The sequence below is a fragment of the Typha latifolia genome, chromosome 1 (genome assembly GCF_019914945.1).
Source record: "Typha latifolia isolate L0001 chromosome 1, TyphaL0001v2, whole genome shotgun sequence".
NCBI classification, from domain to species: domain Eukaryota; kingdom Viridiplantae; phylum Streptophyta; class Magnoliopsida; order Poales; family Typhaceae; genus Typha; species Typha latifolia.
In genome coordinates, this window is record NC_133086.1 from 17,949,980 (window position 1) to 17,975,330 (window position 25,351).

Genomic DNA, 25,351 nt, shown 5'->3' on the forward strand with positions numbered 1-25,351 from the left:
TGTCAGAACTCAAACACCGCAACAAGGTAACATTCAAAACCTAATCTATTCGAATTAATAAGTCAATCTACAGCTTAATTGGCTTCAGATTGGGGCAGATTAGAGTTTGTACTTTTCTCAACAAAAAAAAAAGGGTCAGTTGACTACTGTAGGAATGCACGATTCCATGAACTTTTTACTAATAAGATAGATGTACAATTGATAGGGAACCCAGATTTTTTATATGTAATCTAATGTTCAATAACCAAAGGGTATGTAGACATCTCTTGGTATCACAACACGAGTATTCTATCATGATATTATATTTATCATAACTCCCTGAAACAAATGCAAGCGCAGCGGGTTGAAAACGACTCAGATACAATTGCATTTCTTTTTTCTTTTGAAACATGATACGAATCGGATATCAAACGTCTGATTCATTTTCTAATTCGTATTAATTACTAGAATCTATTGCACAATTAGTATAATATATGCAAAATTTTATATTAGAGATTCATATACGTAAAAAATAATATTTTAGATCACTACTTTCTAATATTTCAAAGTATATAGATATACATATTAATTCAAATATTATTTTTAAAATAAATTTAATAAAAAAATGTCAATATTAAAACAGAGAGTTTTTTTTTTTTTCAAACTCGAGTATGAAAGTAAATCAAGTCAAACCTAATCCTGCAGGATTTCACCTCTACAAAGGCTCCTACAACCTAAGCTTATTATAAAGGACAAAATTGTTGGATGTAAAACGGATTAAAATGTAGACAAAGAAAATAAAATATGGCCCACCGCAAATGGGGCCAGTAAACCTTTTCGCAGGAAAGCTGCAGCCAAGATGATTCACTCAAACAAAAGTATAAACATGCGGCATAGAACAAGAACTGATACTAATTCTGATACCTTTCCAACTGGAACCGAAACTAATATACGGGAACAATGAAAATGATTCCCAGACATCACCAACAAACAAAATGACATAGTGCATCACATAAGAGAAACAAATCCCCGAGAATCATATGCTGTTTGGAAAATTACCATAGACAACAACTTCAACATGATCGTCATCATCCATCAAATAAAAGGAAAATTTGCCACCCACATGCCCACAAGAGAGCATCTGGAAGTGCCTACAAAAAACTACAAACTGAAACTAGTACCCAGACAAAGTAGGGCCAAGTATTTGTATGATATCGGCGAGCAAGAAAGATAAATAACCAAAACAGAGTAGGATAGGCTGGTGATAGCTATGGCCATATGATGTACTGAATGTGGGTGCTGTTTCTAAAGAACATAAGTACCCATGGAATTGCTCTCTCCTCAGAAGAGCTTGAAGAGAAGACCTCCATGAGTGGCAAAGAACGGCGCAAACACGAGTGACTCCACAGCCATGAGCTTGATGAGGATGTTAAGTGATGGGCCTGATGTATCCTTCAGTGGGTCCCCGATGGTGTCACCAATGACAGCAGCTTTGTGGGGGTCTGATCCTTTAGGGCCAAGGGACCTGGCATGCTCTGATGCCCCAGCCTGATCATCAGAATATATGAATTAATTGAGGAGGTTATAAATTTGGAGGAAAAAATAATACGAACAAATTTACTGCTTCTTTCTTAGGTATATTTACAAGATGGATACCACACACCAGTTCACAAGGAACTTGGGGAAATAGATAAGAAGCATAAAATAAGATGAAACAGATTATTCTTTTAGTTAAAGGTAAATATAAAAAATCTTACCTCAATATACTTCTTCGCATTATCCCATGCACCACCAGTGTTAGATGCAGAGATAGCAATCTGGTGAACGCAGGAAACACTTAGATGAATACAAAGTATTGAAAATGCTGCAGAAAAAGCAAAGAAGCAGTTCCAAACGTACCTGAACTCCAGAGACCAGTGAGCCTGCAAGGACCCCTGATAGAGTTTCTACACCAAATAAAGTTCCAACAATGAGGGGAGTAAGCATAACCAGAGCGCCAGGAGGAATCATCTCCTTGATTGAAGCATCTGTAGAGATCTTGACACAGGTGGCATAGTCGGGCTTTGCAGTACCCTCCATAAGACCAGGAATAGTGTTGAACTGCCTGCGAACTTCCTCTACCATCTTTAAAGCAGCACTTCCGACACTTTTCATCGTCATAGCTGAGAACCAGTAAGGAAGCATTGCACCGACAAGCAACCCAATGAAGACTTTTGGTGTCAGGACATCGACAGTTGAGATTGCTGCACGGCTTACAAAGGCACCAAAGAGAGCAAGAGAGACCAGCGCAGCAGAGCCAATGGCAAAACCCTGACGAAATGGTGGAATGAAGCAAATTACTACTTAAGATGTTCCAGGACAAACAAAAGAACTTGACTCCAATGCTACAGTTTTCTAGACAGTCCAAAAAACAGACAAAAAGATTCAGTGTTTTCTTAAATGAGAAAATGATCAGTCCTACCAGATCAACTAAGAATAAGAGAAAAAATTCCAGTCTTTATTGTTACAAAAATTGGTAAGTATTAAGTTATCTATAATGCATCAAAGCTACAAACAAAATGCTTCTCTACTGTTACAATCAATCCGATCAAGCACTTCCGGAAACAATTTATTGTAATTAATTTCTGGTTTACATTTCACTCGAAAGGGAACATTACTGATTACTCACTAAAACTACTGAAATTAAGACCGAAATTCATTTATCAAGGGCAATACAAACAAGATTTTTGGTTTTGACCTTTGTTTACGGAACTAAAACTTTGAACTACTAAAGCATGAAACATGAAAACAAAGAAACCGGGGCAGCTAGGGATATATAACAAGCATGATACCTTTCCAATGGCTGCAGTTGTGTTGCCAGCAGCATCCAATGCATCAGTTCTCTCCCGTATTCTGTGACTCATGCCAGCCATCTCTGCAATGCCTCCAGCATTGTCACTGATTGGACCATAAGCATCAATGGCCAGACCAGTGGCAATGGTGCTCAGCATGCCAAGAGCAGCAACTGCAATGCCATACATGGCAGCAAGGCTAAAACTAACAAAAATACTGACAGCAATGGCAAAAATTGGGATGATAACAGACTTGTAGCCCAAAGCAAGCCCAAAAATGACATTGGTAGCAGCTCCAGTTCTGCAGGAATCGGCAACATCTTGCACAGGACTACAAACAGACAAGATGAAGGTTAACATAGATACTAACTCAACTACTTAAACCAATGGTCTAGCTAATTACTACTTGGAACAACTACAAGAGAGTTTTTGACCTGTATGCGTTGCTAGTGTAATATTCAGTTACATATCCAATGACTAGGCCTGCCCATAAACCAATGGCGACACAGAAGAACAGTTGCCTACAATGCAAATCAAAGACGATGAGATAGCCATCAAAATATTCCTGTTCTAAAATAATTTAAAGACAAACATAACTCACCAGTTTGAAACTTGCTTCTGGACGCCAAAATTGAAGATGGTGAATTTAGATGGAAGGGCTATCCAACTAACTATTGCAATACCAACAGTCATAAGAGCAGTAGAGATAATCAGCTGTTGCTTTAGCGCTGGTTCAATCTCTTTCACTGCTTTTATTTCAAAGAAGTCGGTTGCAAAAAGGGTGGTAATCAAACAAACAATGATACCCATTGAGCTAATAAGCAGGGGGAACAACATAGCAGTCAACTCATGGTTGATTCCAAAAGAAGAAATAGATGCAACAACAAGGGCAGCACAGGATGATTCAGCATAGGAGCCAAAGAGGTCCGATCCCATCCCAGCAATATCCCCCACATTGTCTCCAACATTGTCAGCAATCACCTGAAAGTTATATGTCAAAGTTAAGTTAAAACAGGAACTTCTAGGCAAAAGGTGCTATTCACACTTATGATTTTATTAGATTTAACGACAGCAGTTAAAACAGAAGAAAAAAGAACAGCTTCTAGATGCAGGAATGCACGTGCATTAGATAAGACAACAACAAAAATTCACGAAAACTAAGGAACATTGTGATAATACATCATCTCTACATAATACCAAATACACAGTAATAGCAATAAAAGAGGCAATCAAACAATGTAAGGAAAAACTTACAGCTGGATTTCGAGGATCATCTTCAGGAATGTTCCTCTCAACTTTACCAACAAGATCAGCACCAACATCAGCAGCCTTTGTATAGATACCTCCCCCTACTCTCCCAAAAAGAGCCATGGAAGACCCACCAAGGCCATAACCAGTAATAGCCTCAAACAGACCTTCCCAGTCATCACCATAATACAGTTTGAAAAGGTTAATGGCAATGTAAAGCACCAAAAGTCCATTTGCTGCTAGCAGAAAGCCCATCACTGCACCAGACCGAAATGCAGTAATAAAAGCTTTTCCGACACCCTTCCTAGCCTCCAAGGTTGTTCGAGCATTTGCATATGTCGCAATTTTCATTCCAAGGAATCCAGACACCACAGAGGTGACTGCACCGAGCACGAAGGAAACAGTGCTAAAGAGTGCATTTGCGAGGGCAGGCTTGCAATATTTATCCTTGTTATAGGTACATGGCTGGCTCTTTGTGCTGAAGCCCTCCACAGAGCCAAGGAATAGGAATATCAGGATAGCAAAAGCAACCATGAAGATGCCAACATATTGATATTCAGTGAAAAGGAACGAAGTAGCTCCTGTGTACAGAGAAAGCCAATCGTTAGATATCATTGGTATCCATTGAAACATCTACTGATGCTGAATATAGGAATCATACACAACTAGAGTGAACCATTAGATCTCAAATGAAGTTGATCATTTGCTCCCAATGTGCTGTCTCAATACATATTGAGCATATACAAGATTGGGACACTGATTTTTCTTTTATTTTTGCATATACCACCTGCAATATGGTTATATCATATGCATTATGCACATTTGCAAATTACTCCTGCATTATATATTTATCTACAAATACCCCATGTTGTTATCAACAATATAAGTGCACAGTGTAGGGGCGTGAATGGACTACAATTCAACCATAATATGCAGAAGGGTACAATGAGTACTTCTAAAAACGAAAACGATAATTTTGGCACAGCCAGATATTGTTTGTTTGGTCCAAATTATAAAAGAGAAAAAGAAAAACAAAACACACACATAAATTTATGCGGAGAACCCACAACTAAGAATAACCACAGGATCGATAACAAGATCCATCTCCAAAACTAAACCAAGAGTATAAATCTATGTATTCACATAAATCTCACACAAATCTCTCACAACCAGAATCTTTAAATAAGAATGTTGAGATGATGACAAAAGGAAAGACTACTAGTTTTGCAGATTCAACATTTAAATGAAGAGATAAAACCTAGATAACTAATTAAAGCATGGGCTGCATAAGATGAGAGATACTGCTAGATAAACATGATCCCAATTGCCTACCTCCAATAATACAAATAAATAAGAATGGCTATCTAATCAAGGAGCTATTTGCACAAAAAGAAAAAAAAAACTTCTGTTGTGGTAATAGCAAGATTTAGCTCTTGAAACTGAATACTTTTATTTTTTACGTGAGATGCGCATCTTTCTATAATGAAGTGCACATAAAAGTGAACAAAGCCCATTTTTCGCTATTTTGAAAACTGATGGGCTTTTTTGTACAAATGCCTCCTTAATCAAAGACATCAATGTCTGCTGCTTGCAGAGACTTCGAATTAAATATTCCCAGTAGAGGAAGCAGCCACAGATTAATATCTTCATACCAGCAAACAGGATTAAAGAAAGAAAAATAATTAACAGTCACGTTTGATGACTTTAGTCAGCTAAAATGAAATGTGCGTGTGTATATCAAGCACAATTTTTAAATCATCAAACACCAAAAGGAAAGCCCTGTAGCCCCAGCAAATCCTTAGAGTAAATTACTTCCCCGCTCAGTAAAATCTAACACCATTAAAATAGAACACAGAGATACTGTCTTTAACGGTACGTAATATATACATATATTCCCATGATCTAATCATAATGATAATATACTATATAAAAAAAAGCTCAAAATTAGATTATTTAAAAAAAAAAAACAAGCTCTAATATACCATAATGCTAAATTTTTTTATAAAAAATTAGCCCAAATAACAAGCTTCACCACAAGAACACACCTTCTGAGATGGCGCTCTGGATCTCGGCGCACTTGACAACGATGTTGTGGTCGTTGAGCCCTTCCTCCTCCTCGATGAGGTAATCGGAGTACCCATTCTTCTTACCTCCCGCCGGCGCTGCCTCCTTGTCCGGAGAAAGCTTCACCCGCGACACGACTACCCACTGCACGAGCGCGAACACGATCCCTACGACGGCCGCCACCGGTATCAGGATCTCCGTCAAGAGATCCGTCAGTATAGCTCCTCCCATCGCTGGAACTCCCCGGAAAACACTCTCTTCGCTCGGGCGGCAGCGGCGGCGATGGATCCCGCCTGAGAAGAAAGCAAATAGAAAATGGAAACCGCAAGGGTTTTGAGATGAAGTGTCTCTCTAGATATAGTAGCTCGGTTGCCTCGGGCCTCGTACTTGATTCTTTATATAAGCAGCAAAGAAGAGTGTGCAAGGTTGGACGAATCCAAAGAACCAACGCGAGTGAGAGAAAATATATAATAACCAATCAAATGAAGGACTAAAATGAATTAAAAAAAATTGAGGATAACATAAGTTAATTGGTAATAAACTGGAAGGTAAATACGACTGGGTCTGGATAAGTCCGACACTAATCCATTGGACGGTTGAGATGTAGCGTTTCGGGTTGCTGAGAATTTCTTAGGGCTGACGTCACCTCCACGTATGTCTCTTACCTTTCCCGAGAACGGATAACGTTGTCGGTCTCTCTCTCTCTCTCTCTCTCTCTCTCTCTCTCTCTGAAATTTTTCTTTTTCTTTTTTTTCTTCAATTTTTCATTTTAATCCAACACCAAAATTTTCTTTTGGAACAAAATAAATAAATATATATATATATATATAAACTGACCTTTAATTTTAACGAGGTTTGTTATATCATCAAAACCTCGTGACTCTTAAAATTTCCGTCATAAAATTTTCCTAGTTCACAACTTTGGGATGATATTATATTTGAGTTCTGATTGGAAAATGGACTCGAAAGTGAGCCTCCATTAATTAACGGCTTGAATTCTTACGATCCAACTCATCGCCACCTCATCTAAATCTAGTATTTATCAACCTTCCAAAGCGACATGGGAGTCATGAGTTTAGATTGTCGCCACGCATGATTGAATGAATAAAGAGTCGATTGCATTCGCTAATTAACATCCTTCTTCTACTAACACCATTAGCAAATTAATTAGTGTCACTCATGGGCCACGGCATAATTAGATTTTATTTGGCTTTAACATCATATAATTGTGAATACAAATTATAAACGGCTTGTGTTGCTTGATAAGTCTATATCATGGTTAATAAGAGGATTATTGGGTCATAAAAGGAACCAACGGATGTGGATTAATCCCCAAGTATGATCGATTATTCCACCCACTCTCAACTGCCCCCAACTTTGACAAAGAATGAACCAAAATAGAGTTATTAATGAGTAACAAGATAGAGTGGATATCCACATTAAAATATATAAAATATATATATATATATATATATATATATATCCCACTAGCATTTTATTGTATAATTACTTCTATGATCTTTTACAAGAATAGACAGCTCGTGGCCACTTACTTCATAGGGCAACAGAAAATTGCTAAATTATTAGTGTTTATGAGTTCAATTAGCGGTTAAGCTATGGTAATAGCTCGACTAAAGTCACCAATGAGATAGTGATCAGATGGAGCTCATATTTTTATATATATATATATATATATATATAAATTATAATAACATTGGTTTAATTAAAACATTACTAAATTCTCACTTCAACATTGTAACTATTATGATCATGCAAAAAATAGAGAATTTCAAAGTAAATTTTTTTTTCTCCAAACCCTAGCAGAGCTCCTCTGATAGGGCCAGCCTTGATATATGCTCTATTTACTCAAATATTATAATATTATAATGAGGATAACTAGTGTTAAAAGTGAGCAGATGCGTGGGAGAAGTTATTACTCTTTTTATATATCCCTATCTTTCAGTAAGAAGCTTAGTTGGGCATCTCATCTTGGCCCTTTCAAGTTTCAAACTATTAGAGTTAAACAATCATATTTTGGTGTTAGAGTTCTTCCTTTGCTTTCATGAGTGAGAGGGACAATTAATGTGAGATATACACGGAAGTATGAAAGCGTCACAAGTTTCTTTTTTTTTTTTAAGCTTCTCATAATTAATCTCCAACTTCTGGATCGAGATCTCTCACGTGGTATGGATTAGTGTTACACATTGGCAAATTCAATATATTTACTATTTTGATTCGTATTTTATTGTTTCAAGATTGATATAATTAAAGACCCAACGACTTGGAGGATCTCTCTCCGAAGTTAGATACAGATTCACCCAGAGACCAACTTGTTATTAATTAATAATTTTTGCTCTTACAACTTGTCGATCATCTATATTATTATTATTTTCCAATTTTTTTAGTGGATGAGAAGGGTAGATCTAGGTATCTAATTGGAAGAGAAAATTATGCCAATTTAAGATTAGCATTCTAATTGTCAATAAAGGGAATATTTTTATCTTAATTATATATAATAATAATAATAATAACTCCTTGAGAAGTTGCTTGGTATCTGGCTTCATCAATTATTAGACCAAAGCTTGGTTCCTTTTTTTAATAATTCCTTTTCTATTATATAATTATATGCATTACATTAAGTTGCTAAGAACTTTTTGGAAGTTATAGGGTTCAAATCACAGGCTGGCTTGTTAGTTGAAGTAGACCTTTCTTGTGGTTGGGTTGTTAGCATGTATGTATGATGGAGATGCTCATCCTACTCCTAAGTATAGCATAAGGCATGCATGCATGCATGCTTATCTACAGCCACAACCTTACAGAGTTACAGCTCTTCCATCAGCAGCTACCATGGTTGGTGGGATGGGTACATGGGAAAGAGAAGATCCCATGGAATGTGCCTGAGTTCTTGCATGAGCATGGGCCATCAAATGCCATTATGTTAATATTATTGGGCTTTTTTATTAAAGAATTTTGTAATCATGTTCTAATTCATTAATTGCCCATGTGGAACTAAAAGTTCATTCTTTCCTTATCATATAGAAATATTATTTTATTTTATTTTATTTTATTTTTCTCTCCCATTACCTAGGTTAATGCACAAAGACAAGCATTGCTCATATTAATTGTAAGATCCCCTTCTTTCTCCCATTCCAACATTTAACATAGATACTTCTTTTAATATCCCCACATGTATTTTAATCTTATCGCACAAATATATATATTGTTCAAAATACTTAGTTTTTGCGCAGATATGTTTTAAGGTGACATTTGGTTCGTGAACCATCTAAAGGGTTTTTGTTTATAGTAATTAAGATAGTACACATTAAATATATTCCTTACTAATAAACTAGAGATGTGGTTGTTTCACAAAAAAGACTTAGAAAGGAGGAGGTGGGTGATATATAGATAAAAGAAAAAGACTTTGAAACTTAATTGAATTGATAAATGTGGGCCCTGTGGTTGGAGGAAAGGTATAGTATTTTCCTTATAAAAATGGCAATAATAATATAGTTAGTTGATGTGTTGTTATATAGTGTTGATATGATATAGCTTATGGTCCCTTCCTTGGTGGTTGCAATGCAAAATATGGTGCCAATGGGGGAGATCTGGATCTGGGCTTTTCTCTTTTTCTTTTTATGATTTAAATTTTTTTATTATTTGCTCATAGCTGTCTGTGTCGGTGCAGACTACTTGTAAATCAACTAACTTGTTATTGTGAGGCAATCATAAGACAAGAACAAACAATGCAATCATAAGAGAATTAGAACAAATTAAAAATAATATACATTCCCACTTAAGGGCATGGAGATGTGAAAATTTGAGGTCCAAGAATAAGCTTAAGATTTAATAGCTAATCAAGATTAACCATAAAAAAAAATTTAAATCACGGATGAAGCTCGATAGTTGAGTTCTATCCGCTTATGATAAAGATCATATATTTGATTTTCTTATAGATATTGTGTTTGATATTTACTGGGTATTTATTGGGCCAGTACTATATGCGTATGATTTAAGTTTATCATGATTTTTCCACGGCTAATCTTTTTGTCTAGCATATGATTTATTTTGTAAGAGTGAAATTATAGTGCTTTATTTGTTTAGCCAACGGAGTGAAATTATAGGGTCTCTAACCAAAGGCCATGACCTCCGGCGTTAGAAATTTCTCTGTTATATAATGACCTATATTATAGACAAAAATAAGTTATAATTAGGGAAATTATTATATTTTTATTCATATCATATTAGATACCAATAGATCTTCAATAATTTGAGGTTGTCGGTGATGACAAAAAATAATAGCCATGAAAGATCATCCACTTCTCACGATTACAATTTCAACCAAATTTGGCCCAAATATCTTAGAATTATAAGCAAAACGAGAGTCAATATAGCCCATTATATTGGCCCAAGGGCCATGCGGACTTAAGGCCCTCCTTTTTTTTTTTATAAAAAATTCTCACTTACTATGATGTAATTGAAAACTCTATTATTCAGTCAATAATAACAAGTGGATTATCGAGCTTATCCTCTAAATAGAACAGTCGGGAATTATCGGGGACTGGTTATCTTATATCGCATAGTTATAAATCATGATAAATGAAGAATTTTAGGTTATGTTACGATCATGGTTTGGAGCGTCCGTAAAACGTATCGAATCCAACCGTCAGATCTTGGGATATGATAGATGAGTGGCTAGATGGAGGATAATTATGGAAGATTAGGGATGAATGGTGGAGATAGAATGGCTATGGATGGTAGATGGAATCTAATGGAAGAGGATAGGGAAAATATGGAAGGATAATTAAGGAAATATGGAAAAGAATTCGAAATATATAAAAATTGAGATCTGATTTACCGATGATCCGACCGTTAGATACATATTAGATTTGGATGGAAGATAGATATCTAAGTTAGCTTTTTGAAATGAGACATGTGGGTTCTAGGGCAATATGTGGATTTCTAGTTATCAAGGTTTTATCGAATACTGCGTTGGATTGGAACAGATCAGGAGACAGATATTTCGAGATAAATTTTATTCGATCTAACCATCCTAAAGATATGATATTTTGATAAGTTGTTCCCCTAGGAGTCAGGGATCCAACGCAATCAAAATCAAGTCGATCGAATGAGTAAATCAAGAGTTATTATGCAAATACTAGCCGAATATCATATGGTTACGAGATTGGCGTGAAAAGTGAAACCTAAGGATCAACGTGATAAAGGTTGTCGACAGATGGTGGAAGGCCTATGTATGGGTGTGGGGGAAGACCTTAGAACGTGGAGGAGGTAAATGATGGTGTAGGCTAGATTGGGGTGCTGCATAAGACAGAGAAGATACGGGAGGAGGGAGTCGGCTCTCAAGGTTGAGAGAGAACGACTAGTCGAATATAGAAGGGGGAGAAGTGGGCTTAAGTCAGAAGTTTCATAATAATTCATCTATGATACCAGCAAGTGAAGATCAATCCTCCTAGTTATAGGAGATAGATATAAGCGAGTTTAGTCTATTATCCAATGTGGCATTAAACTAAAATAAATATAATAAATAAATAAGCAAATAAAGTGGATAATTATATTCGGCCCAGCCGATTAACCTTTGAGTGGACGAACTTGGCCTGACTCATCCTGTAGACCGACCCAGCTCCGATTCCAATGGTTGTCATACTCACTGATGGCTCACAAGTCTTGGGTTATGGACCCATCAAAATATTCTAAATACACTACACCAAATTGGTAACAGAGTAATGGGTTGTGCTCACTACAATGTCATATATCCACACTGTCTCATTCATTGCAACTTCCAAGATTACACTGAATCCTATTTATGCGTAAAAGCAACCACTTGGTGCCAAGAAATTAAAAAAGAAAAGAAAAAGGCAACCACTTGGTGTGAAAATTTCCATCTGAATTCATCAATGAGTTCAGACCTATGGAAAATTTTGGTCAATGATATCTCTCCATGGATCATGAAAAAGACCCATCAGTCGAATATGTCGAACCTCTTTAATACTGGAGAATGGGTCGCCAATGAACTTTGCGTTCAAATAATTAAAGAAGCTTAATCTAAATTTTAGCGACATTAGTTTAATTTAGGGTTAAATATGTTTTACCATCTCTTACTTATGCCTAAAATTACTATACTTTATTATATTTTAATTTTTTTAAAATTAATTCATATACTTATGATTCAAATGAGATAGTTAGTTTTTTTTGTTAAACTTATGATAATTTTTTAATGTAAATTTTAGCGACATTAGTTTAATTTAGGATTAAATATATTTTATCATCTCTTACTGATGCTTAAAATCACTGTACTTTATTATACTTTAAATTTTTTAATTTTTTAAAACTAATTCATATATTTATGATTAAAATAAGATAGTTAGTTTTTTTATTAAATTTAACTAAATAATATTAAAATAATCAAATTATCTCCATCATGTTTATTAGATAAGTCAGATAGATTTTTTAGATAATATCACTAAATGACCAAAATAGCTATGATGCTCCGTTAAATTTGATAGAAAAATTAGCAGTCTTATTTTACTTATAAGTACAATGACTGATTTAATATTTTTTTAGAGTATAAGTGGATAAAATAATTTTATACATGAATATATAATGGTAAAATATTTTTAAACCTTTAATTTAAAACTCTATATAGATAGAAGTTGGTCATCCAAAATTTCCACCTCTAGATATAAAATGACAGTATGAATAATGAAGTACTAGTAAACCATCTAACCTCAACTGTCATGTTTAGCTAAGAGAAAGAAAATTTATAATTAATACTAGATAAGCATTTCATCAGGCATTGGATGAATCACATGCCAATCCCTTTCTTAATGCTAGGACAATAGTTTACTCCATTATTTTAGCTCATAATTTATAAGAAAAACATAACATAAAAATATTGCCCAAGAAATATTATATATATTATTTTTTTCTTCTAAAACTTCTATATTTAGCCGAAAATTCATGCAATAAGCAACTTTATTTATTTATTTATTTATTCACTTTTGCCATCTTTTCCCACTTTTGCTCTTTATTCAATCAAACAAATCCACAGTTGGATAAGAATTGATTACATGACCACTTTTGGCTTGTAAATATCATTATTCGCCGCAGTTACTGTTCGCAGTGGTTACAGTTTGCAGTTGGAAAGGAGGAATTAATTTGAAGCTTTACAAAGCAACGAAATAATTGGCGGGTATCTCCAAGATTGGGCGGGCTTCTCCAAGTTCCAAGAACTCGTGACATCGATAACAATATTCTATTCTTAATCCCATACCGATAAATATAAGTTTCTTATGTTGACTGCCAACAAATTCAATCCAACCCTCACCAAAGATCCTATGAAACTGGATAACCATTGACTCCACCGTTTCTTCTCTCTATCTCGCTCTCTTCAATCCAATTGGTTATAAAGTCTCAATTCCCTATGCGTTCTTAGATATCTCCATCCAACCTTCTTGTTCCAATCTCGTCGTCTGATCCAAATCCATCGAAACAGAGAGATAACAGAGACAAAGAATGTCAGGAGAGGAGGAAATCTTTATTGGGTCGATCGACCAAGGAACGACCAGTACGAGGTTTATAATCTACGATCGAGAGGCCAAGCCTGTTGCATCCCACCAAGTGGAGTTCACCCAGTTCTACCCCGAAGCAGGGTACGCAAATCGAAGCTCTTTTGCCTAAAGTTGTGATTTTTACGCCGTATCTGTTCGATTCCTCTTCTGGGTCTTGAGATTTTGATGGAATTTTGATGTTGATGGGTGTTTCAGATGGGTCGAGCACGATCCCATGGAGATCTTGGAGAGCGTCCGGGTTTGTATGGCGAAGGCACTGGACAAGGCAACGGCGGACGGGTACAACGTCGATGGGGGATTGAAGGCTATCGGGCTCACGAATCAAAGGGAGACCACTGTCGTGTGGAGCAAATCCACCGGTCTCCCACTCCACAACGCCATCGTTTGGATGGATGTTCGTACTAGCGCTATATGCAGGTGTTTCTTTATCTTCTTTAGTTGTTTTCTTCCAAAGTTTGTGATCTTTATGCTAAGATCAGTAAAAACCATATCTTGACTTGGTTGCATTCTTTTAAAAGATGGATTATTTGGATTGTTTGCGTGTAGATGAACAATACCCATGTTGTGGATTTGTTTGATTTCCTATAGGAGGTTGGAGAAAGAGCTCTCGGGTGGAAGGACCCACTTCGTGGAGACTTGTGGATTGCCCATTAGCACTTACTTCAGCGCCCTCAAGTTATTGTGGTTGATGGAGAACGTGGATGATGTCAAGGAGGCGATCCAATCTGGCGATGCGTTGTTTGGCACGATTGAGACATGGATGATATGGAACCTCACCGGAGGCTGCGGTGGGACGAACCGCGAGGAGAATTTGGTCCGTGGATTGCATGTCACTGATTGCTCGAACGCGTCCCGAACTATGCTGATGAATCTTAAGACCTTGGATTGGGATCAACCGACTCTGGATACTTTGGGAATTCCAAGCGAGATCTTGCCCAAGATCATAAGCAATTCGGAGAACATTGGTTCGATTGCCAATGGATGGCCCCTTTCTGGTGTTCCCATCTGTGGGTGTCTTGGTGATCAGCATGCTGCAATGTTAGGCCAATTGTGTCGGAAAGGTGAAGCAAAGAGTACTTATGGGACTGGGGCCTTCATCCTCCTCAACACCGGTGATGAGGTTATCCAATCGTCTCATGGTCTGCTTAGTACTATTGCTTACAAGCTGGGCCGGAATGCGTCCACCAATTATGCGCTCGAAGGGTCCATTGCGATCGCCGGTGCAGCGGTCCAGTGGCTAAGGGATGGTCTTGGGATCATACGGAGTGCGGCAGAGATTGAAGAGATGGCCAGGTCGGTGGAGAATTCTGGTGGTGTCTACTTTGTCCCGGCCTTCAATGGGTTGTTTGCACCATGGTGGCGCGATGATGCTAGGGGTGTGTGTATAGGGATTACGAGGTTTACTAATAAGGGGCACATCGCACGTGCAGTGCTGGAAAGCATGTGCTTCCAGGTGAATGATGTCCTCAATTCTATGCACAAGGATGCAGGGGAAGGGAGGGAAATCAGGAGCAAGGAAGGGGAGTTCCTGCTAAGGGTGGATGGAGGTGCCACTGTCAATAATCTTCTCATGCAGATACAGGTATATACATATATCATTGTTTCTTTCCCGTTTGTGATTGTAATTTGTTTGTTTGACTGCATAGTTGCCTCTGCATTTATCTGTATTCTGGAAGTTGTAAGTAGTTTGATAATGAAAGTTACATGGTTGCTGCTTTTTATGCCTTCTCTTTGTAGTCCTCTATTGGTTTTGGCATGACAGTTCTTCCTTTTAGTACAAACCTTTAGTAACTTTTGGAGCTCATTGGTTTTCCTATGCATTGATGTTTAAAGTTTAAACAGTCTGAACTTCCATATATAGGACAAGGTTTTCTGCATCCATTTTCTTCCATTTCTTGATGATATGCTTCTTGTAAGATATGTGGTAAAAGTTCAACTCATGTTATCCACTAGTCATATGAACACCCATTTTTCATTCATTTGTTTGCTAAACTCAATTGTGCTCTTGCTGAACAAGAATGCAAGCGTTTGTTTTACTGAAAAATCAACATACTGGGCAGTTAATCTGAAGGATGCTACATGGTAATAAGATTTTTGTGCTTGTAATGATTTAATGAAAACATTTTTGTTGGAGTCCTTGTTGGCTCAATCATTCCAATTTCTCATTTACAGCTGATCTTTACTCTTTTATCTAGAGGACTCCAAAGGGGCTTCTACTGTCCTCTTTCTTTCTCTCTTGAATTATCAAAATAGTGAAGTTCCAAATGTTGTTGAATAGGAATCACATTTAGGGTTTCAAGAAACCCAAGCCACCAACTTAGGCACAGCTTACCTCAGCTTGGGAGTAATTAGCTCCTTCAGCACCTTTCACTCTTATTGTGCTTAATATTCTTTTGCATCTGGACATAAAAGATTTTCACGTCATATACTTCTACTCTAAGAAGCATAGGCACGGATACGGGACACGAATACGACACGATACGGACACGGAGATACGACAAATTTTTAAAAAAAGGACACGATACGTTTAGGACACGGCAAAATAAATAAATAAAAGCATCATATATATTATCGATATGTTTAAAGAAATATTTTTCTAAACTTATAGTATAGATACACAAGCATGCATAAATTATTCACGAGAGAAAAACAAAATGTATACAATACTACAAAGCTAAAAATGATAATGCTAATATGTGATAAGACAATTCTATATTATAAGAATAAATATCTAACTACCTAAGAATAAATAACTAACTACCATTACTTAACTACAGTGGATGGCATAGGTGAATCTGTGATTTTACAATAATTTACATTAATATTAATTTTCTTGTATGTACTAACTTGTGATTGTTGCATTATATTTACATAGCATATGTAGGAATTTTCTAAAATTGATAATTTATGTTATTAATTTTTATAGTATATGATAAATCTTATGTCCAAAAAGTTTTCCAAAGGTGTCTAAGGAGTGTCCGAATTTATTCTATAATTTTTTAAATATGAGGTATGTCGTAGAAGTATCCGACACGTGTCCAATGAGTGTCCGACGAGTGTCGGTGTCCGACGAGTGTCGGACACGGACACGACATGCTATTTGAAGTGTCTGTGTTTCATAGCTTCTACTCATCTGAACCTTTGGAAGGAAGACTAGCTAGCCGCCTAGTTACATAATAAGAGAATTTGATGAATGAAGACTATATGGAAGTAGTAAAACAATTTCAGGCCTCCTTTTCTGAAAATTGGATGCAACCATAAAAGATCCCAAGGAAGTGTGATCTAGTTGCTACATCTTAGATGTTTAAATATCTGTAATTTACCTTCCTTTTGATCTTTAATCTTTCTTTTCTGATGAAAGTTACTCCAAAAGTAAAATCACTAGATTCCATTTTATAATTGGTCCTTTCATCCATGGCTATTGTTGGAGAAAGGGAACCTTGACTTTTTGCAGATTTTATTTTCTTTAGCTGCTACGCTGATAATCAATGATGCTTCTGACCAGGGGCATTAAAATATTGGTTTCTGTCATGGAAAATGCCACTCTTTTGTTATTTCTTGGTTCTTCTATTTGCAGTCCTTGGCATGGCTTTAAATTCCCATGAAACGGATCATTTTTGGTCGACAATGGGCCACTGTTTAAGATCAAAACCAGTAAAATTGCTTGTGTCTACTTTGGTTTTGGACTGCTCTCAGCTGAAAAGTTTCATTTTCTCTATGGTCAAAACCAAATGGAACTTTGAACCATGGTTCTTGATGATTGTCATCTTGAACCTTAAAATATGATGTCTCCCTAATCTTATATAATATAATATTAAGAATTGTTGTTATCACTTTTACCGAAGTTTGCGATATGAAGTCTACAAAAGGTAGACTTCAAATTAGTTTGCACTATTCCTATCATGTATGTGAAAATGCGCATTAGTATCTTACCTGCCCTGGTCTCTCTTACTGTCAGAACTCAAGTTCACCCCTCTCTAAACATAGTTTAGTCCCATATGATTTAAGATTGAAGACTCCTTGTACTAATGGAGTAATGGATCTTACCTTGTCCTTTCTATATTAATGCTTCTCCTTTAGTTATTCAGACATCATCATTTCAATGATTTCATATTGGTTTTCTTTGTTTTGTCTAATATAATTGATTTTGCCATTTGTAATATATTAAGCTTAGATCTTTTTTGTTGCTGAAACATGGTAATGGATTGCTCCAGGGCTCTACTAAAAAAATTTTGTGCATTTGATCAAAAGTCCAGACTGTGCTCTTTTTCAAATTCACAATGCATGACTGGGACTCCAGGAGTTTTGAACATGGGCGACATTTACTATTCTCCAATAGATTAGCCTTGGAAAAATCTATTGTCCATCAGTGTCTCATTCCCATGTTTCCTTGCAGGCTGATCTGTTGGGCAGTTCAGTTGTTAGACCAGCTGATATTGAGACAACTGCCCTTGGAGCAGCATACGCCGCTGGATTAGCAATTGGAGTTTGGACTGAGGAGCAGATATTTGCAGCTGGAGACAAAGAGAAGACCACCATCTTCCACCCTAAATTGGATGAAGCCCATAGGCAAAAGAGGTCAGAGTGTTGGTATAAGGCTGTGTCTAGAACATTTGATTTGGCTGACCTATCCCTCTAAATATCATTGGATGCCCACTAAGTTTCTATTGTGGATGGTATACATCCATGATTCTAATTTAACAATAAAGTGCTGTGTTTCTTTTTCATAGTTGGACAAAATTGTTCTTGGTAATTTATATCAATGAAAAGGGAACATTTTATGGCTTTAACATTGTGTTGCTTAATGGAATTATATCTTCACCTCCCTTTGTATGAAATTTTAGCTAAATTTTGACCTTTTAATCCATCTCACACGCCTTTGTTGAAATCCTTATAATTTGTATACATGCACATTGTCACACACCACGACAGCAAATGTCGACGCTGCCAATGCTGGTTGGCCATGCAGGTTTAATGTTGCCCTCATGGCTACTAGCATTGAATGCTCTAAACTGTTCTTAAGAGGTCTGGTTGGTGTGCATCTGAAGAACTGTAACATAGCTTATATTCTTGCTCAGGAACAACACATACCTTCAGGCTTCAGCAGTAAACTCACCAGTTATTGCATTCAAATCTAGATTTAGGACTTCAAGAGCAGAGAGATAGGAATGTTTCCTACGAGCTGATTACTGATGAGGTCAAGATATTATCAGCTCCATTAATCCTAACATCCCTGAGATGGATGCATAGAACATCCAAAATGTGAACTCATATGGACATATATATGAAGAAGATGGATATTAAGTAGCTTTAAGATTGACTGCTTGTTGGGGGGTGTGTGTGTGGGTGGAATCTAATCCCCAATCTTTTCTCAAAAGACTGCTGCTTGTTATAATTAAGGAGAGTAAGACCAAACTGCATCTGCTGCTTAAAACAAACAAAAACTTAGTGAGACGTGGGACAGCTCAATTTGATGGAACTTCTTGTTGGTATTATTGGGTCACTGTCCTCTAAAGGTGGGTGGACATTTGTCCTCTCTAAAATCTCCATTTGTTTGAACACCAGATTTGGATATTTCCCTTAATTATTCTCTCTCTCTCTCTCTCTCTCTCTCTATACATATCGATTTTTCCCTCGTATTTTCTTGCCTCACTCCAAAGGAGACCACAATGCCAGGCCGTCGAGTGTATTTGGTTAAATAACATTTTGTTTTTCATAACTATCTAATATTTTTCATAACTATCTGATGACGATGCGGACAAAAAACGTTAAATATATATTTACAAGTCAAAGCACTTGATATTGATTGCATAATACTTTTTATCGAAATAATTGAACAAAATGAGCATTTAGAAAGTTTTCATAGTTGAGGGAGTAGCGTCACCAAAATAATTAATTAATTAATTAAATAAATAAAAGAGCCGTATTAAAATGGACAATAATTTAAGTATAATCATCCTAATGTATTATCCAGTGGGAGCCTCCACAACCTGAAATAGTTTTCATTATATATATCTTATTTTATACTCCACATTCAGCAATTGGGCCCACCCTAACATCTCCAGCTCATTCCCACACGCAATTTTACTGGGCCCGCAACTTGGGCCATGAGGTGGCAATCGACGATGAATGAACGGTCCTGATTAATTACATCTATAAGCAACAGAGAGAGAGAGAGAGAGAGAGAGAGAGAGAGAGAGAGAGAGAGAGTGTGTGTGCGCTCTCTTTTCTTCTCCCCTAAGAATGAATTCAACCTAACGGAAATTTATTCTTGGTTTCTGGCGTATCCATTGCTTGCATTTCGGTACTCTATTTAATAGAAGAGATAATTACACCTATTTTTTTCCCCTTAAATTAGTGTAAAGAGTTGTCGTTATCCGAAAAAATTATCTGCGTTTCCCGTCGTTTGTAGCGAAGCTAGGAAGCACGTTTCCCAGCTACCAGGACGAGGGAACACTATGTTTTACGTCTACCGCCAATTCAAAATCATTCCGCAGGACCAGCATATCCCGCTCCCCAGCGTAAACGAATCTACCGTCACAAGATGCGAATCAGACGGCTCTCATTCTGAACGCGAATAAGTATTATTCGGGGGGATTATTCCAGGGAATCTGAGAACAGAAGCCACCAAATATTCTCTATTTATGCACGTCCCCCTCCCCTTGACTCTATTCTCCCTTCTTTCTCTAATAAAATCCTCTTGTTGGCTTTCCTTTCGCCAGCTCGGAATCTACCATTCCAAATCCCAACCATCAATTGCAACTCTTGAAACTTGAAAGCTCCTTCCTTGCGTCCTCTCTCCATTGCCTCTCCCTCTCCCTCGGCGAGCGAGAGAGGCCGATCTTGACCGTTGTATCATGGTGGTGCCGGCGGCCGCGGAGCCGCGGAGGACGATAAGGGAGGCGGTGGTCCAAAGCGTGCTCGCCTATCAGCAACAGAAGCAAGAGCTGAAGAAGCAAAAGAGGAGCCTGTCGTATGGAGGAGAAGGAGGGGAAGACGACGAGGCTGGGTTCTGGGAGGAGGAGGAGGGGACTATGGAGCTCGTCCAGCTCGGCGCGGAGAGGACTAAGAACGTGTTGATCCTCATGAGCGATACCGGGGGTGGGCACCGGGCATCTGCGGAGGCCATTCGCGATGCGTTTCGGATCGAGTTTGGAGACGATTATAAGGTGGGTGGGGTTTGATTTTGGATTATTTTGCTGATTTCTTGAGTTGGGCTTTTGGTTTAGGTGGAAAGGTGGCTCCTTTCTTCCATTTGGTTGTGGGGTTAGTATAATTTTTTCTGTTCTGGTGTTGAGGGGTTTCGGCTTCTTCTTTCTCTGTCTCTTCTGGGTGTAAAGATGTCTCCCTTTTGCCATTTGGAGGTCAGGTTTCCTGAAGGTTTTCCGATTAAAGGCAGTTCGCCTACCAATCGGGGCTTCTTTATTACTTTCAATGGTTTCTTATGTGCTGTTGCTCAAATGGATAGTTTGCAGGAGTACCAATTGAATGGTATTTGGTCGTGGTTCAATTTACTTCCCAATGGATACTAAGAAATGTCCTGTATTATTTGCAGGTGTTTGTGAAAGATTTGTGCAAAGATCATGCAGGGTGGCCACTGAATGACATGGAAAGGTCCTACAAATTTATGGTGAAGCATGTCCAGTTGTGGAAGGTGGCCTTCCACAGCACATCCCCTCGTTGGGTCCACTGCTTCTACCTTGCGGCCCTCGCAGCCTTCTATGCTAAGTATGAATTTCTCTTTCTGATGCATGTTCTCCTTCTCCAACTATTATATGCCTGAGAAATCTGCCATTTAGCCCTTGAAGAAGCTGATGTTTTAGCATTAATTTATTATGGGCCTACAACTCTACAAGTGGGTTACACAACTTGGAAGCAAAAGCACTACTATCTTCTCAAAACTTTGGAACTGGTGCTTACCTATTAGCTGTTTTTAAAAATTAAAATGTTGTGTTGCTGTTGTTTGGGGTTCTTGTTTCAAAAATTCATGCTGTCACCATATATTTGAAGATGGGAAAAAAATGTGAATGCCCTCGCATCATCTTTCGTATATGCCAGCAAAGCATTATTTATTATGTGATTTTGGTGAAGACACGAGAAAGCCTAGATTCCTTTGTGAGTGTCTTCGGCAAATGTAGATGCCCTTGCATGATCATTTGTGTTTTAGTTATATAATTATCTGTTTTCACCCTGTGATTGCAGAAATTTACTTATTATTTAAATAACCAATTATCTACCTCCAGTTCAACAACTTGGAATCTTTTAGTGCTGATTTACGTGGTTTTTATGGCTGAAGGAAGGTTGAAGCTGGTCTGAAGAAGTACAAGCCTGATATCATAATCAGTGTGCATCCCCTTATGCAACACATTCCTTTGTGGGTGCTCAAATGGCAGGGCCTGCAGAATAGAGTTGTTTTTGTCACCGTCATCACAGACCTCAATACATGCCACCCAACATGGTAAACTTGGCTACTTGTTGAAGAAAATCTAGGCTCTTCTGGTTGCCTCTTTCATGAAGCGCTTGGAAAGATATGTTTCATTAATATGGTGATTAATTGATCAAAGACTAAAACGGACCTAAAACTTTTCAGGTTCCACACTGGGGTCAACCGATGCTACTGCCCCTCGGAGGAAGTTTCCAAGAGGGCTTTGCTAGAAGGCTTAGAGCCTTCACAATTCCGTGTGTTTGGGTTGCCCATTCGACCATCCTTCTGTCGTGCAGTTCTTGTCAAGGTTTGCCATTCAATAGCAACCTTTATTTCTAATCTCTGTTCCCACTGATTAAGATTTTTTACGTTATATGAATAAGCAGGATGACTTGCGAAAGGAACTTGAAATGGACCCTGAATTGCCTGCAGTTTTATTGATGGGAGGTGGTGAGGGAATGGGTCCAGTCAAGAAGACAGCTAAGGCCCTTGGAGAATCACTGTTTGACCAGGAGCTTGGCAAGCCAATTGGGCAGCTCATTGTTATATGTGGCCGTAATAGAACTCTAGCAGCAACACTAGAGGCTATTCAGTGGAAGATCCCTGTGAAGGTATCAAGATACTAATACATATATGTCAAATGGCTCAAATCTAAATTTTTCATCCATTTGTCAGAATTGTCAACCGTATATGCTCTTTGACAACAGATTAGGGGATTTGAAACCCAGATGGAGAAGTGGATGGGAGCTTGTGATTGCATTATAACTAAGGTAGTTCATCTCTTCATATTTTGACTCAGTACTCATGCCTCCAGAGGAAAAAAGTATTAGTTGAGCTTGTTTGCTCTCTTATATTGCTATAATGCATAATTTTCTTGACCAGTTATCTTGCTTCAGTTTCATCTGTCATTCTGCTGATGATTTTTTTGGTCAATTCACTAGGCAGGACCAGGAACTATTGCTGAAGCCTTGATAAGAGGACTCCCTATTATTCTAAATGACTTTATCCCTGGACAGGTTCGTGCTTAGAAGCCTTAAATAGACATCGTCATTCTGAAATTTGTGAACAATTAATAGCATGATCTTTTCCTTGCAAATAACATCACATATCTAACTCTTATAAGACAACATGTGAAAATCTAACCTACTGCACCGTGCTAAATTTAAGCTAATATTTACATTTTAGAATCAATATCTTCTTACCTCATACATATGTTGGAAGTACATATGAAATATTAAATACCCGCTTGCTCCCCATCACATATGAATACATTTCTGAGTCTACAGAATTTCAATACATACGAAAGCATCATGATGGAACTTCATAATATACAAAAGCTTCATGGAGTATCTGTCTGGAAAACGTCTACTTGAGATTCAAATTCATGTAGAATTTTTTTTATTTTCGGAGCTGGCCACATAAGGTGTTCTATGTGGTTCTGGACAGAAGCTATATGCATATGGATGCACAATGAGTGCAAGAGTTATTAAATCTAAGATTCTCATCTTGTGTTGTCTTCATGTCATGCTACATAATTGACAAACCATCTTTCCTCTACTCCTATTGACAATTGACACCATGCAAGGATGCCATTAAGTTATATTCGTATTACAGGAAGTCGGGAATGTCCCTTATGTCGTCGACAATGGAGCAGGAGTATTCTCCAAAAGTTCGAAGGAAACAGCTAGATTGGTTGCACGCTGGTTTGGTCCTGAGTCAGAAGAGATGAAAAGGATGTCAGAGAATGCACTGAGACTGGCTCAGCCAGACGCGGTATTTGATATCGTCAAGGACATTCACGAACTTTCTCAGAAGCAAGGGCCCATGTCCTGCATCTCCTATTCAATTACCTCATCGTTTTATCAACCAATGTAGCAACCATTCAGTTCACTATGCCAAATCTAACCATTCAGTTAACTATGCCCGATCTGTACAGCTAGACCTGACATTCTTTTAGCCTTGAGAGCAGCTCCATTTGCCCAATGGAGCTCTTCCAAAAAAATCCAGACAGGTGAGTTAGCTGGGGTTTGTCGATCGGCTTGACCATGTTTGCCTGCTTTTGTGGACAATGAAGAACTACATTGGCAGCTTCAATCAGTATTCTGTGGTATTTATCCTCTTCCCCCCATTGTACCTGATGAGTGATTGTAGTTCTCTCTCTCTCTCACTCTCTCTCTCTCTCAAAGAAAAAAGAAAAGGATTGATGAGTGTTTGTTTTTCCATTATTTCCATAGTTTGAGACAACCATTTGTTTCTCCCTCAAAGATGTTCCTATGTTGGTGTGATGTTGGTTGAATTTTTTCTTTCCTTTTACATTCAAAATTTGTCTGTGTGATTTCTTAACTGTTGTACAAATGCAGATAAACTCAATTCTTGGTTGAAATGTATTGTAAGGGAAGTTAATGCGAAATGATTTTGTTCTTCATTATTTCAATCTACTATATTGTATTGTGTTAATAACCTGGGGTATTTATACTGTCCATTACATGTCTTTGGCAAATGATACAAAGGTGAGATGCTTTTGCTCAATTTTTTTGTTGCTACCAAATTCCCCCTTTCAGAAGAACTCATTTCAGATACAAGCAATTTTAGGATCACCCTCATCCTGGATCAAAACATTTCTACCTCTCTTGCATCTCTAATAAGATATTGCACTTTGGCAAAAGGTTTGTAAATTCATAGGCTAGAGAAGTGGATAGCCTCCTCTCTATTACTCACTATGCACTATTGGGCATATTAGTGTTTATCATCCATAAAGCACTTTAAGACTGCAACAAAGTGAGATATCCTTCATCATATCACACACATTTAATGGATATTAGTGTTAATCATCCATGAGTACTCCCATTTTCCACCAAAGGGAAGGGAATTCAAGAAGGAAACCGGCAATGGTGAGGGTTTCCTCACCACCCATAATTATTCAGTTGTCATGCACTTGTTAATATCTTATCAACTATCTAATATCTCTTATTTAAAATAAATAAAATCTAATACCTCTCATGCCTGAACAGAAACTATCATGTATGACTATTTTTACTTTCAACTTTTGCTTCTTTTCTTTCCTCTAAACTAATTATAAACTAAATTCCAAGAGAACCTAAATTGATAATTTTTATTGTTTTATAAGATAATCACGAGGAGTCTATATGAAATTCATAGGCAAAATAGTTCATAGTTTATCTATAATTATCTCTAATACAACTGTGGATGGGCAGGGC

The 25,351-nt window shown here is 37.4% G+C and overlaps 3 protein-coding genes across 5 annotated transcripts; 2 read left to right on the forward strand and 1 right to left on the reverse strand.

The window, feature by feature from the left end:
• Positions 1-992: 992 nt before the first annotated feature.
• LOC140801841 (pyrophosphate-energized vacuolar membrane proton pump) lies at positions 993-6,577 on the reverse strand. Its single transcript, XM_073157170.1, has 8 exons — positions 6,104-6,577; positions 4,065-4,639; positions 3,412-3,791; positions 3,245-3,331; positions 2,811-3,141; positions 1,879-2,289; positions 1,737-1,796; positions 993-1,527 (listed from the first exon to the last, which is right to left on the reverse strand). Exons 1-8 carry the CDS (start codon positions 6,351-6,353, stop codon positions 1,321-1,323), a joined length of 2,301 nt encoding a protein of 766 aa, XP_073013271.1. The 5' UTR covers positions 6,354-6,577; the 3' UTR covers positions 993-1,320.
• A 6,873-nt stretch (positions 6,578-13,450) lies between these two features.
• Positions 13,451-18,498, forward strand: LOC140780647 (glycerol kinase). Of its 2 annotated transcripts, none has more exons than XM_073126338.1 (4): positions 13,451-13,789; positions 13,904-14,125; positions 14,297-15,290; positions 18,105-18,498. In XM_073126338.1, exons 1-4 carry the CDS (start codon positions 13,653-13,655, stop codon positions 18,345-18,347), a joined length of 1,596 nt encoding a protein of 531 aa, XP_072982439.1. In that variant the 5' UTR covers positions 13,451-13,652; the 3' UTR covers positions 18,348-18,498. The 2 variants fall into 2 exon arrangements, with proteins under 2 accessions (XP_072982439.1, XP_072982441.1); XM_073126340.1 differs by having other exon boundaries at positions 13,517-13,789; positions 17,923-18,498.
• A 1,880-nt stretch (positions 18,499-20,378) lies between these two features.
• LOC140799304 (probable monogalactosyldiacylglycerol synthase 3, chloroplastic) lies at positions 20,379-24,558 on the forward strand. Of its 2 annotated transcripts, none has more exons than XM_073153577.1 (8): positions 20,379-20,877; positions 21,264-21,436; positions 22,005-22,166; positions 22,299-22,440; positions 22,520-22,744; positions 22,841-22,903; positions 23,075-23,149; positions 23,748-24,558. In XM_073153577.1, exons 1-8 carry the CDS (start codon positions 20,566-20,568, stop codon positions 24,006-24,008), a joined length of 1,413 nt encoding a protein of 470 aa, XP_073009678.1. In that variant the 5' UTR covers positions 20,379-20,565; the 3' UTR covers positions 24,009-24,558. The 2 variants fall into 2 exon arrangements, with proteins under 2 accessions (XP_073009678.1, XP_073009686.1); XM_073153585.1 differs by having other exon boundaries at positions 20,382-20,877; positions 23,079-23,149; positions 23,748-24,397.
• The last annotated feature ends 793 nt before the right edge of the window (positions 24,559-25,351 follow it).

What these genes read in the sequence shown, in the direction of transcription:
- LOC140780647 (XM_073126338.1), top strand. Translation starts at nt 13,653, where the DNA reads ATGTCAGGAGAGGAGGAAATCTTTATTGGGTCGATCGACCAAGGAACG. An exon ending in CAGTTCTACCCCGAAGCAGG is followed by an intron (nt 13,790 to 13,903) that starts GTACGCAAATCG and finishes TGGGTGTTTCAG; the next exon opens with ATGGGTCGAGCACGATCCCA. An exon ending in CGTACTAGCGCTATATGCAG is followed by an intron (nt 14,126 to 14,296) that starts GTGTTTCTTTAT and finishes GATTTCCTATAG; the next exon opens with GAGGTTGGAGAAAGAGCTCT.
- LOC140799304 (XM_073153577.1), top strand. Translation starts at nt 20,566, where the DNA reads ATGGTGGTGCCGGCGGCCGCGGAGCCGCGGAGGACGATAAGGGAGGCG. An exon ending in CTCGCAGCCTTCTATGCTAA is followed by an intron (nt 21,437 to 22,004) that starts GTATGAATTTCT and finishes TTATGGCTGAAG; the next exon opens with GAAGGTTGAAGCTGGTCTGA. An exon ending in GTCGTGCAGTTCTTGTCAAG is followed by an intron (nt 22,441 to 22,519) that starts GTTTGCCATTCA and finishes ATGAATAAGCAG; the next exon opens with GATGACTTGCGAAAGGAACT.
- LOC140801841 (XM_073157170.1), bottom strand. Translation starts at nt 6,353, where the DNA reads ATGGGAGGAGCTATACTGACGGATCTCTTGACGGAGATCCTGATACCG. An exon ending in CCAGAGCGCCATCTCAGAAG is followed by an intron (nt 4,640 to 6,103) that starts GTGTGTTCTTGT and finishes CTCTGTACACAG; the next exon opens with GAGCTACTTCGTTCCTTTTC. An exon ending in CAACTGCAGCCATTGGAAAG is followed by an intron (nt 2,290 to 2,810) that starts GTATCATGCTTG and finishes CCATTTCGTCAG; the next exon opens with GGTTTTGCCATTGGCTCTGC.